The 18,200-nt window shown below is 35.7% G+C and overlaps 1 protein-coding gene across 1 annotated transcript in view; it reads left to right on the top strand.

The window, feature by feature from the left end:
* The window catches only part of LOC107558550 (latent-transforming growth factor beta-binding protein 4), a 62,914-nt gene that overhangs the window by 17,135 nt on the left and 27,579 nt on the right, over positions 1-18,200 (top strand). Inside the window, exons 4-10 of the mRNA XM_016242210.1 lie at positions 1,694-1,796; positions 6,286-6,354; positions 8,865-8,987; positions 11,850-12,014; positions 13,288-13,731; positions 13,814-13,921; positions 17,453-17,581. Of these exons, the coding sequence (XP_016097696.1) occupies positions 1,694-1,796; positions 6,286-6,354; positions 8,865-8,987; positions 11,850-12,014; positions 13,288-13,731; positions 13,814-13,921; positions 17,453-17,581 (1,141 nt within the window). The remainder of the gene's footprint in view (positions 1-1,693; positions 1,797-6,285; positions 6,355-8,864; positions 8,988-11,849; positions 12,015-13,287; positions 13,732-13,813; positions 13,922-17,452; positions 17,582-18,200) is intronic.

The raw sequence follows: 18,200 nt of genomic DNA on the forward strand, positions 1-18,200 counted from the left end.
GGTCAGCAGCTAAGATACTGGTTAATAAAATAGGATTAAATGCATAACGGATATTTGTGTTAACATTTATTTACTGCAGGTTTGCATCATATTCTGAGTTTGCATTACACTGTTCAGTTTGAGGACTACTAAATCTGTTTTTGTGCACGTCAGAAGAGTAAATGCATGTTGACATTTAGTCTAGATCTACAGTATCATCATGTTCACACAGCAGCACACACAACACCTCTGTACTCACTCCTGATTCCTCTCAACATGAGGACAGGAGAGCTGTCAGCCAATACATGTGAAATAAAGTAACTGGCGTTACTTATTTGAAAAAGAAACTGATATTTTCTTGTACTGTAAATTTAAAGGGGTCATATGACGTTGCTAAAATAGAACATTATTTGGTGTATTTGGTGTAATGAAATGAAACGGCTTAAGGTTAAAAAAACACATTATTTTCCACATACTGTACATTATTGTTTCTCCTCTATGCCCCGCCTTTCTGAACGCATCAATTTTTACAAAGCTCATCGGTCTGAAAAGCGAGGTGTGCTCTGATTGGCCAGCTATCCAGTGCGTTGTGATTGGCTGAATACCTCAAGCGTGTGATGGAAATGTTACGCCCCTTACCATATTGTGATGCAAATCTTCCCACACGGTGACATAGACATGTGGGGGCGTGTTTAAACTAGGCGTTTTAGGAGGACAAGTCTTAACTTTTAAATAGAATATCTCTTTGGGTTTGAGACTTTAGTCTTTGCAACTTTAGGGATCTTATCTATTCACGAACAGCTTGTAACACTCCAAAAAGAAAGGAAAACTTGAAATCGCATCATATGACCCCTTTAAAAGTAATGCATTACTTTACTAATTACTTGGAAAAAAGTAATCTGATTACTTGTAATGTGTTACCCCCAACACTGTTTGCAACTACATGTCATCTAGCAGTCATTGGAGTATTAGTGACTGTCTGTTTAACACATCACTCCATGCCCAACTCAGTCGTTTGAGTGAATGAATAAGTGAAGGATTCTAAAATAGAACATTATTTGGTGTATTTGGTGTAATGAAATGAAACGGCTTAAGGTTAAAAAAACACATTATTTTCCACATACTGTACATTATTGTTTCTCCTCTATGCCCCGCCTTTCTGAACGCATCAATTTTTACAAAGCTCATCGGTCTGAAAAGCGAGGTGTGCTCTGATTGGCCAGCTATCCAGTGCGTTGTGATTGGCTGAATACCTCAAGCGTGTGATGGAAATGTTACGCCCCTTACCATATTGTGATGCAAATCTTCCCACACGGTGACATAGACATGTGGGGGCGTGTTTAAACTAGGCGTTTTAGGAGGACAAGTCTTAACTTATAAATAGAATATCTCTTTGGGTTTGAGATTTTAGTCTTTGCAACTTTAGGGATCTTATCTATTCACGAACAGCTTGTCACACTCCAAAAAGAAAGGAAAACTTGAAATCGCATCATATGACCCTTTTAAAAGTAATGCATTACTTTACTAATTACTTGGAAAAAAGTAATCTGATTACTTGTAATGTGTTACCCCCAACACTGTTTGCAACTACATGTCATCTAGCAGTCACTCCAGTATTAGTGACTGTCTGTTTAACACATCACTCCATGCCCAACTCAGTCGTTTGAGTGAATGAATAAGTGAAGGATTGTGTGTTTTCTGCTCTGTCCTGCAGTGCAGTTCTCCGTTACCTGGTCTGAGGAGTCAGGAGATGTGCTGCAGGGGTGTTGGGAAGGCCTGGGGCATCAACGAATGCACGCTCTGTCCCGCCGTCTTAGGTGAGAGTCTGAAAGTTCACGCCTATAAATCATCTGAGCGATTATAGCAGCACAGTTTGTACTTAGAGTTTGTACAAACACCGGTTTGTTCCTTCTTAACTCATAAACTCACTGATATCAGTTCAGCTGGCTGGAAAAACACATGTCTGTCTTGTAACCCTACCCTTACCCCTAACCATAGCCCATAACAAAGACATCTCAAACAATGTCAGCTTTGCATTAAAAATTACATAACTGAGTGAATGACACTTAATGACAGTTGTCCTAAACATGCATAAAAAACCTTCATATTCATGACATGTGTCACGTCATGATTATGTAGGTGTCATGTCAGTCTTATGCACACCCCTTCAAGTAAAGTGTAACCAAAAAATCTGATATTTTCTTGTAAATAAAAAAGTAATGTGTTACTTTACTAGTTACTTGAAAAAAGTAATCTGAATACATGAGCATTACTTGTAATGTGTTACCCCCCAACACTGTTTGCAACTGCATGTCATTTAGCAGTCATTAGAGTATTAGTGAGTGTCTGCTTAAAGGATAAGTTAACTTCCAGAATAAAATTGTCTTGATAATTTACTCACCCCCATGTCATCCAAGATTCAAATATTCCAGGACTTTCCTCCATATAGTGGACTTCACTGGTGGCCTACATTAAAATCGTTGGCCACCATTGAAGTCCACTATATGGAGAAAAGTCCTGGAATGTTTTCCTCAAAAAACGTAATTTCTTTGCGACTGAAGAAAGAAAGACGTGAACATCTTGGATGACATTGGATGATTTTTTTTTATCCTGGAAGTGGACTTATCATTTAACTCTTCACTCCATGCCCAATTCAGTTGTTTGAGTGAATGGATAAGTGAAGGATTGTGTGTTTTCTGCTCTGTCCTGCAGTGCAGTTCTCCGTTACCTGGTCTGAGGAGTCAGGAGATGTGCTGCAGGGGTGTTGGGAAGGCCTGGGGCATCAACGAATGCACGCTCTGCCCCGCCGTCTTAGGTGAGAGTCTGAAAGTTCACGCCTATAAATCATCTGAGCGATTATAGCAGCACAGTTTGTACTTAGAGCACGAAGAGGCAACAAAACACCGGTTTGTTCCTTCTTAACTCATAAACTCACTGATATCAGTTCAGCTGGCTGGAAAAACACATGTCTGTCTTGTAAAACAGAAAATACAGCCGTCGCTGCATGACTTCAGGAGATAAATATAGCTTTTGCGAATTCTTTGGCAGATGGCATATTTAAGTCCTGCTACTATCTTATTATTGCATCAGTCATCAGTTGTCGCCATCAGCCGTCTGGCTTAGGTGAGAGTCTGAAAGTTCACGCCTATAAATCATCTGAGCGATTATAGCAGCACAGTTTGTACTTAGAGTTTGTACAAACACCGGTTTGTTCCTTCTTAACTCATAAACTCACTGATATCAGTTCAGCTGGCTGGAAAAACACATGTCTGTCTTGTAAAACAGAAAATACAGCCGTCGCTGCATGACTTCAGGAGATAAATATAGCTTTTGCGAATTCTTTGGCAGACGGCATATTTAAGTCCTGCTACTATCTTATTATTGCATCAGTCATCAGTTGTCGCCAAACATTACAGCGTATTTACATTCCTCATCCACATGATGAATGCTGCAACCTTTGCTTTCATGGCTTTAATAGAAACTGGCTTCAGCACCACTGTCATTTATTAATTATAGTGACATAGAATGACATAATCCATGATTATTTTTGAGATATTACTACAGATCAAAACATGCAGTTGGGGTAAGTTGTCACAATGGGAGCCTATAGTATGGCAAAATGAGCATATATAACAAAAATGTAACATATACATTCATATAACTGTGAAACACATAACAATTAATGGAAAAGAAATGTCATAATAATAATAATAATAATAATAATAATAATAATAATAATAATAATAATAATAATAATAATAATAATAATAATAATAATAATAATAATAATAATATTATTACACCAACTTGCCCTGATAAAAATGTGACATATTTCGCAGACCTGCCATATTTTTCTAATAGCTGTTGGGTAATTAAGTAAACAATAAATATGATGATATTGTAACTTTAGAAAAAATGATTCACATTTAAGAGAGTTTTGGAGAGAAAACAAGTATTTATGCAATTGTACTATTGATCAGTGTTATTTTAGTATCATTTTAGTATTATATATATATATATATATATATATATATATATATATGCCTAGATGGTATTTTTATGATTTTACACTTCAATCTTAGTTTTTATTGATTTATATTTATTAGTTTTAGTTGATTTAGTTGTAGTTATTTTAGTACTTAATGTTAAATGAAACAAAATGAGAAATATAAATGTTGCCTTGGCAAATAGCTGAAATAAAATACATGTAAGTCTTTTATGTTTTATTTTGGTTAACCTTTATGGGTCACACTTTAGTTTGGGGACTAATTCTCACTATTAACTATGACTTTTGCCTCAATAAACTGCTAATTTGCTCCTTATGAATAATTATTAAGGTAGCTGTTAAGTATGGGTTCAGATTAAGGGATCTAAAATATGGTCATGCAGAATAAAGCATCAATATGTGCTTTATACATACTAATAAACAGCCAATATGCTAGTGATATGCATACTAACATTAATAAGCGGTTAGTTAACTGTTTATTATAATACTAAAGTGTTACCAGATGTATTTCAAGTAAATAAAATGTTTTTTTTTATGGTTTCAGTTGTAGCTAAAACCTCATAACCGCTACAATGTTTCTGATTAACTTATTTGCTGTTGGTCTTAGTGCAGAGAACATTTGCTAAGGATATATTTTCATAACAGCTTGGCGACTCTGAGTGGTTGATAATGTTAAACACACGGTTATATAATAATTTTACCCAGTGCTGAATAATGACTGGAACAATAGAGCCGTCTGTTACATGCTTCGGGATCTCTGGCTCTCCCAGAGCCACAAATATTTAACCTCACAGGGACAAATAGTTATTTTTCCTTTCTGTGAAGCATTCTGGAAAGCATGCCTGAGCTGCTGGAAGACTTTGTTGTGAAAGCAAAAGAAAAAAAAGAACATTCCTTCCCTTGTGAAAAAGAAGTGTGCTTAATTGTGTTTCTGTCATGACAACTCTTGGAGGGATTGGCATGGTAATGTACATGACAATGTTAATGTGTTTGGTCTTGGCGGAATAGATCTGCTACACTGCTGCTGCGGCAGAGAAAGTACAGAGACATGCTACTGCCAATATATCCACAACATGCTGCTGTGAGCATGTAAGAAATATTGCTGCTGCAAATATAGCATACATGAAATAACCCCCATATAGCATTCATGAATCACCTCGTAGCAGATCTATACAGGTGGAGCTGGGGAAGGTGGAGGGTTTCTGAAGCAAGCTGCAACTTGTACAGCAAGCACTAGTCATATATTTGAATGTTGAGCAGCGAGCTCATTGGCTACCGATACAGGAGAGAACCAATCAGCTGTGCCATGTGATAATGATGCCATTAGGTCCGATTGAGTTAGACCTATCGGACTGCGCCATCTAGAGTTTCATGCCAGAACTCTGTATTGAATATGCACTTGTAGAGTACTTCAAATCTTAAAAGTATGTTTTAAAAACTGTACTTGCAGACAATAATATTAATTAAAAAAGTGATTTAAAGAGACACTTTCATGACTGTTTCTTGACACTTAAATAGACTTTTAAAAAGTGCACTTTGTAATAATGTCAAATAAATTTGTGCTTTAAAGGAACACTCCACTATTTTTGAAAATAGACTCATTTTCCAACTCCCCTAGAGTTAAACATTTGAGTTTCACCGTTTTCGAATCCATTTAGCCAATCTCCGGATCTGGCGGTAGCACTTTTAGCTTAGCTTAGCATAGATCATTGAATCTGATTAGACCGTTAGCATCTCGCTCAAAAATGACTAAAGAGTTTCTATATTTTTCCTATTTAAAACTTGACTCTTCTGAAGTTACATCGTGTACTAAGACCGACGGAAAATGAAAAGTTGTGATTTTCTAGGCCGATATGGCTAGGAGCCATACTCTCATTCCGGCGTAATAATCAAGGAACTTTGCTGCCGTACCGTGAGTGCAGCAGGCGGAATGATATTACGCAGCTACCGCCAGACCCAGAGATCGACTGAATGGATTCGAAGATGGTAAAACTCAACTGTTTAACTCTAGGGGAGTTGGAAAATGAGCCTATTTTCAAAAATAGTGGAGTGTTCCTTTAAAGCACATTTTAAATCATTATTTTAATAAAAAAATGTTTTGCCTTACAAATAATCAAATCACTCTATATTTAATGGTGGACCGTAAAGTGATGTACATTAAGTTATATCTATCTGTATATGCATGCATAGGCTACATACTCTCACATGAAAGAACAAAGCCAGAATGTGGCATAATGAAATAGTGTTTCAGGATGTGTTCGTACATCCTGCTAGAGATCGGTGTGCTCTTATCTCAACAGGAAACACTGTTAATGGACAGGGAAGCTGCCCAAAAGGCTTTGAGAGGGTCAACGGGACGCAGTGTGTGGGTAAGAGTCCTCGCCCCTGTCCTCCTGTGCTAAATTGATCCTAGCATTCACAGTGATCTCTCGCGGGCCAAAACACATTTTAGGAACATGCAAACAAACACTTCATGCTTCCTTCCTTCATCCAAGGGTCGACCAAATACATTCGTCACTTAAGACGGTTTGTCTAGTTTTGTTTAAAACACTGGAACTGAAGCAGATGCTCTTCTCAATCTCACTCACGGTGTAGTTCATGCTGCTTTATTGCTGTGGACCTGATGTGATAAATAGACATTTAATTGATCGTTTTACTCAAAGTGACTAACAAAGCACAATCCTCATTGAGAAAAGGGTTGAAGTCTGCATTTACAACCCATTTTATTTCCATAATGTGCCATATTTCTGTCTAGAGGGGAAAAAAAAGTGAGACGAGACTATTTTATCCATTACAGATCCAAATCCCAAAATGTAAATAGAAGTTGACAATATTGAATTTCATAATGCATGTATTATATTTTTTGGACTACCATATGGTGGTCCAAAAATTTATAATCTATAGAAAATTATGAATATAAGAAATTATAATATAAATGTTAAAAAGCATAATTTTAATTTATAACTCTATTATAATAAAAAATTATATTAAAAAATGCATAAATATATTTATGATATGTTTATTTATTTTGTATTATTTTTAACTAAAAAGGAGTTCTTTAAATCACTTCATGTATATCAGGTATGCTTCGGATTTGCTTTTGAAATGCATACTGAGAAGCATGTCCAGCTTAATTTAAAGAGAGAGAGAGAGAAAAAAAAACAAATGTCTTGCATAGCTGGTAACTCCCAATTTTTTCACATGGTAGCAATTATGACAGAATGAATCTTTCTCGATTTGTCAATATGTGTGAAATCCAGAGACCACCTTCCCCGGAGGAGAATCTGCGGCTTTGTTTTCTAATCTTCATTCTGACCGTAACGGCAGACCAGATGGCTTGATAAACACACTGTAAAATCAATTTATTAAGACAGAGCTGGAGGTGGTCACAGAGTCAAATAATGACAACTCCAGATTTGTTACATATCTCTCTCTCTGTTCTGCTTCACTACATTTCCTCTCCTGCTTCTTCAAACCACAGATTTGTTGTTTCATTATGTAACACTAATGGCTCCTATATTTGCTACACTTAAGGTAATAACAATGCAAACTACAATACAAGGCATCCTTATGTAAGTACTGAAAAGTTTGTATTTTTTTCACCGTAAACATGCATATACACTCTTCAATATAAAAGTCCTCTATTGGCATTGACGGAGAACCTTTAACATCCATGGAACTTTTCCATTGGACAAAAGGTTCTTTATAGCAGAAAAGGGTTATTTAGATCATTAAAACCTTCTTCACACGATGAAACTAAGTTATTTTAAGGACTCATATAAGGAAGCTTTATTTTTAAGAGTGTATCATGAGGAATCACATTTTTCTTGATCATCATTGTACTATAAAAACATACTGTAACTTTCAGGAAAGATATTTTAATTAAACTATGATGCACTTTCACATGTCAGCAACCTACCGATACGTGGCCTGTCAGGTCTGCCTGTTTGTCTGGACGTTTGGTGCTTCTTTACTCGAAATACATCTCACTTGTCCCTGCATCAACCAGATACTGATCAAATAAGAGCAGCTGTTCAATGAATAACATGGACTGACAGATACACCCTTGTGATAAAGAAGTGCACTTCAGCATACTTTTATAAAGAGCACTTATTACGGAAAGAATATGCTTTAATAGAATTTACTTAAGTGCAAAATGAATGTATTGTTTTTTGGACTGTGTAATTTACAATCAAATGAAGATGCATTGTAGTTTATATTTATATTAAAAGCAATTAATTGAACTTAAGAGTGTTTTTGACCCACTTAAGTAGGACTTAACAGTACATCTTGCATCTTTATATGTAATGTCATCATTACGTCTATTGTCTTTGAAATATGGTTAAAGTGACTGCTAAATGTGCTGACAAGCATTTATGATAAACTGAAATATACATTAATGTAATTTCTATTGAAACTTACATGTCATGTATTTAAATATATTTACATTTACACATTTGCAATTTAATACATTTGAATATATATGTACATGTAATATCAAATAACACACTACAATTAAAATAATAATAAAGTACTTTACATGTGCTTTAGTATGTTAGTCAACACATCAAAATAAGTTCCACAAAAGATCATTAAAACAATTTGAAATGTACTTTAACGTTTTAATTTGACATTATTACAATGTGCACTTTTTAAAAGTGTATTTAAGTGTGTTAAGAAACAAAGTCATGAAAGTGTCTCACTTTTAAGCCACTAAAGTGGCATTTTATTTCATTAATATTATATTATATGCAAGTACAGCTTTTTTGAAATGTACTTTTAAGATTTGCAGTACACTACGAGCACACTTCTTTTTCACAAGGGTTTTCACACACCAACACGTCAGGTTATGACAGTCATGTTTCCTCCTCTGGTGTAGATATTAACGAGTGTTTGCAACCGGGTTTCTGTGAAAATGGGAACTGTGTTAACACCCGAGGGAGCTACAGTTGTGTCTGCAAAGAGGGCTACTTATTGGACGCCTCTCATGGGATCTGCATCTGTAAGTATGGAGCTGTCGGACACCACGACTTCACCTGAGAGGAGAGCACTGGCGGGAATATGGCAGGACAGCAATGCAACACAGCTACAGCCTTCAGTCATACACAGACTAAAAGAAACAGTTCTCCCAAAAATTGAAATTTGCTGAAAATGTCCTCATGCCGTCCAAGATGTAGATAGGTTTAATTCTTCATCAGATTTGGAAACATGTAGCATTCCATCATTTGCTCTCCAATGGATGCTCTGCAGTGAATGGGTGCCGTCAGAATGAGAGTCCAAACAGCTGATAAAAACATCACAGTAATCCACACCACTCCAATTCATCAGTTAATGTCTTGAGAAGCCAAAAGCTGCATGTTTGTAAGAAACAAATCCATCGTTAAAATGAAGATGTTTTTAACCTTAAACCATTGCTTCTGGCCAAAATGCATGTCCATAATTCAGAATAATGCTTCCTTCAGTGAAAAAGTGGTCTGGTCTTAATCAGGAGAGAAATGTGCACAGATCAAGCACTGTTTACATGCCAAAACAGTCCCAAAAAAATGTTCTAAACACGTGAGAGGGCATGGACATGGACTTTTTAACTGGAGGAAGTGATATTATGGATTATGGAGTCGTATTTTAGCCGGAAGCAATGGTTTAAAGTTAAACAACGTCTTGATGATTTATTTATTTCTTACAAACACGCGGCTTTTCAGGATGTTAACTGATGGACTGGAGAGGTGTGGATTACTTGTGGATTATTGTGATGTTTTTATCAGCTGTTTGGACTCTCATTCTGACGGCACCCATTCACTGCAGAGCATCCATTGGAGAGCAAGTGATGCAATGCTGCATTTCTCCAAATCTGTTCCCATGAAGAAACAAACTCATCTACATCTTGGATGGCCAGAGGGTGAAAACCTTTTCAGCAAATGTCATTTTTGGGTGAATTATTCCTTTAATGCACGCCAATACAGTACCTCGGATACTTTCAAATCCACACCATAAAGTGAACACAAACGAGTGAAGGTTTTGGCTGTGTGGTGCTGTGCTTCTGTCTATTCCAGCAGGCATTACTTGGCTCTGCTTGAGAGATGCCTGTGTTGGGCGGAGCTATGCTTTGCCCTTTGACCTGACTCTATGCATATGCATCCTTACATCGAGGCCTATCCTGACTGATCGTTCCTTATTTTCTGGTGTTTTCCCATCATTTGGGAGCTGCCTCTTTCTGCCTGAGTTTTTGCATCTGGGAAATTATGTGACTATTTTAATCAGATTTTCTTCTTGTCTGAATCTTGTCAAGCCTTCATGTGACTCTGAGCATGTTCATGTTTATCAGTCAGGTAAGTGTACATACGCTTGCTGTGTCTGGTCCTGTATATGTGTGATTATGTGCATATTCCTGCAGTAATTTGAGCTGATCGGTATGTCATTTCCAGTGGCTCTGTGGCTGATTATTGTATGCCTGGCTCTACTTTAAACTTTGTTTGTGCTGCTAAACCAATCAAAGCGTGAAAAGTTTAAAGAATGATGTCAGTGTGTAATGAGTAGCAGAAATATGTATTACTTTTGGGTTGTTTTTTAAGCTAGATTTGCTCAAGGAATACCCATAACGAAAGCAATCAACTTAAAGGAATAGTTCACAAAAATTATTTGCTCACATCGTTCCAATGACTTTCTTCTGTGGAACACAAAAAGAGATGTTTTGCAGAATGTCCAAGCTGCTCTTTTACACACAATGAAAACAGACAAAAAGGACAACCAAAAAAACACCATTAAAATGTGTGCACTATAGTCTAAGCCATACAATAGCTGTGTGTAATGAGCAGGCCAAAATGTAAGACATTTTCCACTAAAATTCATTCTTTCTGCACATTTACTGTTTTATTTTTTATTTATCTGTTATTCAAACAAAGCTATAACGACCTCTGTGGAAAAAAGAAGTGTGCTTAATTATATTGAATGTGCACTTGTTGTGTACTTGAAATTAAAAGTATATTTAAAAAATAAAACTGTATTTGCAGAAAATATACATTTAATAATGAAAAAATAGCCACTTAAGTACACTTAAAGAGATATGCTTTTATGACTTTCTTAACACACTTAAGTACAATTTTAAAAAAGTGTAAAATGTCTAATTAAAGTTTTACTGTGAAGTACATTATAAATCATTGTGATTTAATCATTTTTGAAAACTAAAGAAAAAAATATTTAAAAATGAAAATAAAAAAAAACAATATTTTAAAAGAACATATCTTAAGCTATATGATTTTTATTAGATATTTTTAGAAATGCAACATTTACAATTACAAATGTGCATACACAATTACATTTAATATAATTTTCACTTAAAACTTATTGTAAATAACATGCAATTAAGTGTCTGTAAACATTACATTCATTTCACACTTAGGTTTATTCTTTTAAAGCATTATTTCTGTCATAAGTTCTCTTTAAAAGTATGCTAAAATGTACTTCTTTTCCATAAGGGTATGGCTTCAGACTTGAGATTTAGAGTATGACTCATATAGACTGATTTTATTAATACCTTTATGGTCACTGTATGCTTTTATTGTATGAAAAGAGCAGCCTGATCATTCCTCTAAACTCCTGCTTTTGTGTTCCATAAAAGAAAGAAAGTCATAAAGGTTTCAACTGACATGAGGGACAGTAAATGATGACAGAATTTATTATTATCATTTTTTGAGAGAACTATCCCTTTTAAGACAATTTTAATCACTATAAGGAGCGGTATGAAAATGCTTTTATGTTCATAAATGAATGCATTTTTATTCACATGCATGATCTGTTGCATGTTGAGATTCACATCCCAACCTGTAGCTCTACGTAATGTTATTTTGTATTGTATCCCCCCTCATAGCGCAGAAGGTGATCTCGGAGGAGAAGGACCAGTGTTTCCGTATCCTGAACCAGGGCTCCTGTTCTCTGCCCATCCTGAAGAACATCACCAAACAGATCTGCTGCTGCAGTCGAGTGGGCAAAGCCTGGGGCAAGAGGTGTGAGTTATGCCCGTACTTCGGCTCAGGTAAGAGACCTTGCAGACATTCAAAGAATGTTATTTTCCTTTCAAACGGCTGCATTGGAATGAACATCTTTAATGCAGAAGTTTGGGCAATGAGTAAGAAGGCTGGATGACAGCACTGAGAACATTGCAATGTGTTAGTACAGAATATTGAAACGACATGATTTGGTTTTTACACAAAGAGTCCAACTGTTCCTCAACTGCTGTGTCCCACCCACACCAGCAACAATAATTCTCTGAAAATGTCTGGAGGAATATCAAAGCAGTTGGAATATACTGTGTAATTTGTTCAAATACCACAAGTTTCTAGCATTGTCCCAGTTGACCCTCAATGTTTCTGGCTCGATTAAGAAACCAAAAAAAATGTGACTCTACTGGACTTTTACTGTACATGGTTAGGGTTATATATGTGTTTTTCAACTGTGTCCATTTCAGTGAATTATGTCTTTTTTATTATTTGAAAGCTGTTACACTCCTGTGAACAAGCAGTGTGCTTAACTGCATTGAATGTGCACTTGTACTTCAAATCTTAAAAGTTTATTCTAAAAACTGTACTTGCAGATAATATAATAATAATGAAATAAAAGGCCACTTAAGTGACTTAAAGAGAGACACTTTCATGACACACTTAAGTAGACTTTTAAAAATTGCATTTTGTAATAATGTCAAATTATTTGATTTATTTTAAAGTACATTTAAAATGATCATGTTTAATAATCGTTTGTCGTGCACACATTAATATAGTTAAAATATACTTATATAACTTAATCATTACCTATGTGTAATTAGTAATTACAAATATATTTAAATGCATGACTTGTATAAATTTAAATAGAAATGGCTTTAAAGTATGCAAATGTAATTAACAATTATAAATGCCCCTTATGAAAAAGAAGTGTGCTTAATTGTATCAAATGTGCATTTGTAGTCTACTGCAAATCTTAAAATGATTTTGTTTTGTTTTTAAAGAGAGACACTTTCATGATTGTTTCTTAACACACTTAAGTAGACTTTGAAAAAGTGCACTTTGATTCGATGTCAAATTAAAACTTTTTCTCTAAAGTACACTTTAAATCATTATGTTTTAATAATATTTTGTCATGTTTAACTTAACTTTTAAAGCACATGTAAAGTACATATAATTTGCTGTGTAGTTTGTCTGTCTTTGTTTAAAAAACTCAAGTTGAGATTGTACTGATGTACCGATTGAATTTAAAGTTTCTGGCTTGATTAAGTAACAAAAACTGTGACTCAGCATCTAACTTTGTGTCCACAGCTGCCTTCAAAGAGATCTGTCCTGCTGGACCGGGCTACCATTATTCCGCTTCGGCTGTCAAGTTTAACCAGAGGCTAGCCAAGATGCTTGACACCGGCGGGCCGCCCCTGGTCTCCGAAAGTGGCCACACATCCACCAAGGACACAGTATCCCAACCCGAAAGCTCCAGGACTCACTCTGTAATCTCACAGTCAGCCCGAATCCAACAAGTGCCATATTCGCCGACCAACACGCAGACCATCCGAGTCCAGCACAGTCCTACAAGACCACAGCAAGCTGACACGGGTTCACAGACCGGTTCGGTAATCATTATAACTCAACCAAAACCAAACATGTCAACAAGTGGCGGCTCTCAAACCACAAATGCCAGACCTCAGCAGCCTTCCAGAGTCCGTCCTGGGAGCGCGGCCACCACAACCAGCCAGCCGGCCAGAGTGAACACACGTGAGCCACCCGCGATTCTTACTAATGCATTTATTAAAACCCACTTGTGTAGATGTGTTTGATTCAGTCTAATTGTTTACAGCTGTTGTACGGATGCAGACCAGCCGGCCCTCGGTTAACAGACAGCCGGTATCACCAGCCAGACCTCCTCCTGTACCGGCTACAACCCGACGACTTCCAGCTAGACAAGGTAAGCCACCTGAGGGACTAGTGAAAATGAAGTACACTTTAGTATTAAAATAGTATACTTAAGTGTGAACCAAATGTAATGCTTTCTATGCTTTTCAATGCATGTTACTTACAATTAAATGAAAATGTATTATAGTTGACATTTATACTAAATGCATTTGTGACCCACTTAAGTAGGACTTCAGTACATCTTTATATGTAATTTCATAATTACGTTAATTGTTTTTAAAATATATAGTTAAAGTTACTGCTGAATGTACTGCCAAACATTTATGGTAATGTGAAATATACTTTAATGTCCTTTCTATTGAAACTTGTATGTCATGTACTTAAATACATTTGTAATTACACATTTGTAGTAATGAAGTTGCAATTTAGTACTTTCATGACACACTTAAGTAGACTTTTAAAAATTGCATTTTGTAATAATGTCAAATTATTTGATTTATTTTAAAGTACATTTAAAATGATCATGTTTAATAATCGTTTGTCGTGCACACATTAATATAGTTAAAATATACTTATATAACTTAATCATTACCTATGTGTAATTAGTAATTACAAATATATTTAAATGCATGACTTGTATAAATTTAAATAGAAATGGCTTTAAAGTATGCAAATGTAATTAACAATTATAAATGCCCCTTATGAAAAAGAAGTGTGCTTAATTGTATCAAATGTGCATTTGTAGTCTACTGCAAATCTTAAAATGATTTTGTTTTGTTTTTAAAGAGAGACACTTTCATGATTGTTTCTTAACACACTTAAGTAGACTTTGAAAAAGTGCACTTTGATTCGATGTCAAATTAAAACTTTTTCTCTAAAGTACACTTTAAATCATTATGTTTTAATAATATTTTGTCATGTTTAACTTAACTTTTAAAGCACATGTAAAGTACATATAATTTGCTGTGTAGTTTGTCTGTCTTTGTTTAAAAAACTCAAGTTGAGATTGTACTGATGTACCGATTGAATTTAAAGTTTCTGGCTTGATTAAGTAACAAAAACTGTGACTCAGCATCTAACTTTGTGTCCACAGCTGCCTTCAAAGAGATCTGTCCTGCTGGACCGGGCTACCATTATTCCGCTTCGGCTGTCAAGTTTAACCAGAGGCTAGCCAAGATGCTTGACACCGGCGGGCCGCCCCTGGTCTCCGAAAGTGGCCACACATCCACCAAGGACACAGTATCCCAACCCGAAAGCTCCAGGACTCACTCTGTAATCTCACAGTCAGCCCGAATCCAACAAGTGCCATATTCGCCGACCAACACACAGACCATCCGAGTCCAGCACAGTCCTACAAGACCACAGCAAGCTGACACGGGTTCACAGACCGGTTCGGTAATCATTATAACTCAACCAAACATGTCAACAAGTGGCGGCTCTCAAACCACAAATGCCAGACCTCAGCAGCCTTCCAGAGTCCGTCCTGGGAGCGCGGCCACCGCAACCAGCCAGCCGGCCAGAGTGAACACACGTGAGCCACCCGCGATTCTTACTAATGTATTTATTAAAACCCACTTGTGTAGATGTGTTTGATTCAGTCTAATTGTTTACAGCTGTTGTACGGATGCAGACCAGCCGGCCCTCGGTTAACAGACAGCCGGTATCACCAGCCAGACCTCCTCCTGTACCGGCTACAACCCGACGACTTCCAGCTAGACAAGGTAAGCCACCAGAGGGACTAGTGAAAATGAAGTACACTTTAGTATTAAAATAGTATACTTAAGTGTGAACCAAATGTAATGCTTTCTATGCTTTTCAATGCATGTTACTTACAATTAAATGAAAATGTATTATAGTTGACATTTATACTAAATGCATTTGTGACCCACTTAAGTAGGACTTCAGTACATCTTTATATGTAATTTCATAATTACGTTAATTGTTTTTAAAATATATAGTTAAAGTTACTGCTGAATGTACTGCCAAACATTTATGGTAATGTGAAATATACTTTAATGTCCTTTCTATTGAAACTTGTATGTCATGTACTTAAATACATTTGTAATTACACATTTGTAGTAATGAAGTTGCAATTTAGTACATTTAAAATATATTAACTTTAAACGTAATATCAAATAACACTATACGTACATTATAATTAAGAACTTAAATGTGCTTTAGTCTGTTAATCAACATCAAAATAAGCGTATTTTCTTTAAAGGATGACAAAAGATTATTAAAGCATAATGATTTAAAATGTATTTTAAAATAACTTTTTTTACTTGATATCATTACAAAAAGTGTACTTAAGTGTGTTAATAAACATAGTCATGAAAGTTTACATAAAACGTGTTTTAATGTCATTTCTTTTGAAACTTGTATATATTTGTAATTACACATTTGTAATGAAGTTGCAATTTAGAACATATATTAACTTTTAATGTGATATCAAATAACACACTAATGTTAAAATTATAATCAAGTACTTTACATGTGCTTTGGCATGTTAGTAAACACATCAAAAATAATTAAAGTTTTAATTTGACATCACAAAGTGCACTTTTTAAAAGTTTATTTAGAAGCAGTCATGAAAGCCACTTAAGTGGCCTTTTATTTCATTAATATAATAGCATCTGAATGTACAGTTTTGTAAAATATATTTTTAGGATTTGAAGTAACACTAAAAAGTGCACTTGACGTCCTTCCATGAAGTTGACGAAACTGTTGGACGTCCCATTTATGATTTTATGATTCAGAAGGGTCCTTTAGTGGTTTGTTACCCAGAGCTGCATTTGGGACAGGACCTGTTTCATATCAGTAGTTGTTAAAACTGTACAGTAGAAGTTAAAAAGAATATGGGCTGTTTACGTCCTCAAATACATTTCTGGACTGCATTTTTTGGGCACTGCTTTTCACTGCCGTTCTCGATCTGTTATTTATTGTCAGAAATATTGTTGTTGGGCAAGATTTAGTCACATAAAAGTGAAGGTGTTCCTCAGGATGCTGGTCTTAAAACAAGAGGTTCAATCAGACTAGAACTTCAACGAGACAGTCATGACTATTGTTACAGTGACTTGATAATCACTTCTCCAAGAAACTGTAAGCATGCCCAGACTGTTCATCGGCCTGCTCATATAAATGACTGACTCCTTTGATTTCCAGAGCTGAAGTGACGCCAAATTCATATCAACCTTGAAAAATGTAAAACTGGATACAGAACTGTAATTTCCTCATCATTTGTCTTCAGTGTGATTGTTTGATGAATATGGTTTTGGAGAGGAATGAATAAATGTCAGTCATTTTAGGAACACAGTATACTTCTGAGAATTAGTTAATCTGATTATCTAAACCACAACTTGACCTGATACTGAAGCATTTTACAAAAGAAAGTATTTGAAAAGCATATTATACAACATACATATGGAATTTGCTAATATATAATTGATTTCATCACCAAGTCAATAACAAATATTAGATAATTAATAATAATTAAAATAAATATAAAAAAAAGTATATATATATTTTTTTTTTGAATGCTGCCGTTTTACACTGTTTTTATGGCCTTGTGTGTGTGGTCCCCCAGATGGCCGAGTGTGTGAATCGAGACCTCAGGTGTGCGGTTCGGGTCGCTGTATTGACCTGCCAGGCGGTCGACACACATGTGTGTGTAACACTGGATATATCCTTAACCCTCAGCAGGGCCACTGCCAAGGTATGAGCCTGTGGGATACTGCATGACTTAAAACATGCGAAATAAGCAACACTGCAGACTTCCACTCTCAAGAAGAAAAATATGCATGGTATCATATCAGTGTACTTCCTAAAAAGGCTTTTAAATCATGTAGATATCACATGTTTCTTCCACACCTCCAGACCGCCTGCCATTTCTCCACAGCATATTTTAGATAGTTTTACGTAACTCAACAGTATTTGGCATTGTAAAAGGATTCCTCATTTTCTCATTGGTGCATCAATGCTTTTAAGGTCAAAGGTCAGGGTGATATTGCTGAGAGGACAGCTAGATCACATATTTATCAGCTTTAACTGTGTTAATTTGTTTTATGCACATGCATGACTTTGTAATGCGTTACTTGCAACAATAAAAGTTACTTACAAATGTATATATGTATAAATGTATATATTGTATATATATATATACAGCTGTTAATTTTTAGTCCATGTTAGCTCAGGTCCATTAATAGTTACAACTTTTGATTTTAATAACATATTAGTAAATGTTGTAATCAACATTTCTCCCTCTCCCTCTCTCCCTCCCTCTCCCCTTCCCTCTCCCCTTCCCTCTCCCTCTCCCTCTCCCCTTCCCTCTCCCC

The sequence above is a fragment of the Sinocyclocheilus grahami genome, unplaced genomic scaffold (assembly GCF_001515645.1).
Source record: "Sinocyclocheilus grahami isolate Dianchi unplaced genomic scaffold, SAMN03320097.WGS_v1.1 scaffold649.1, whole genome shotgun sequence".
NCBI lineage: Eukaryota > Metazoa > Chordata > Actinopteri > Cypriniformes > Cyprinidae > Sinocyclocheilus > Sinocyclocheilus grahami.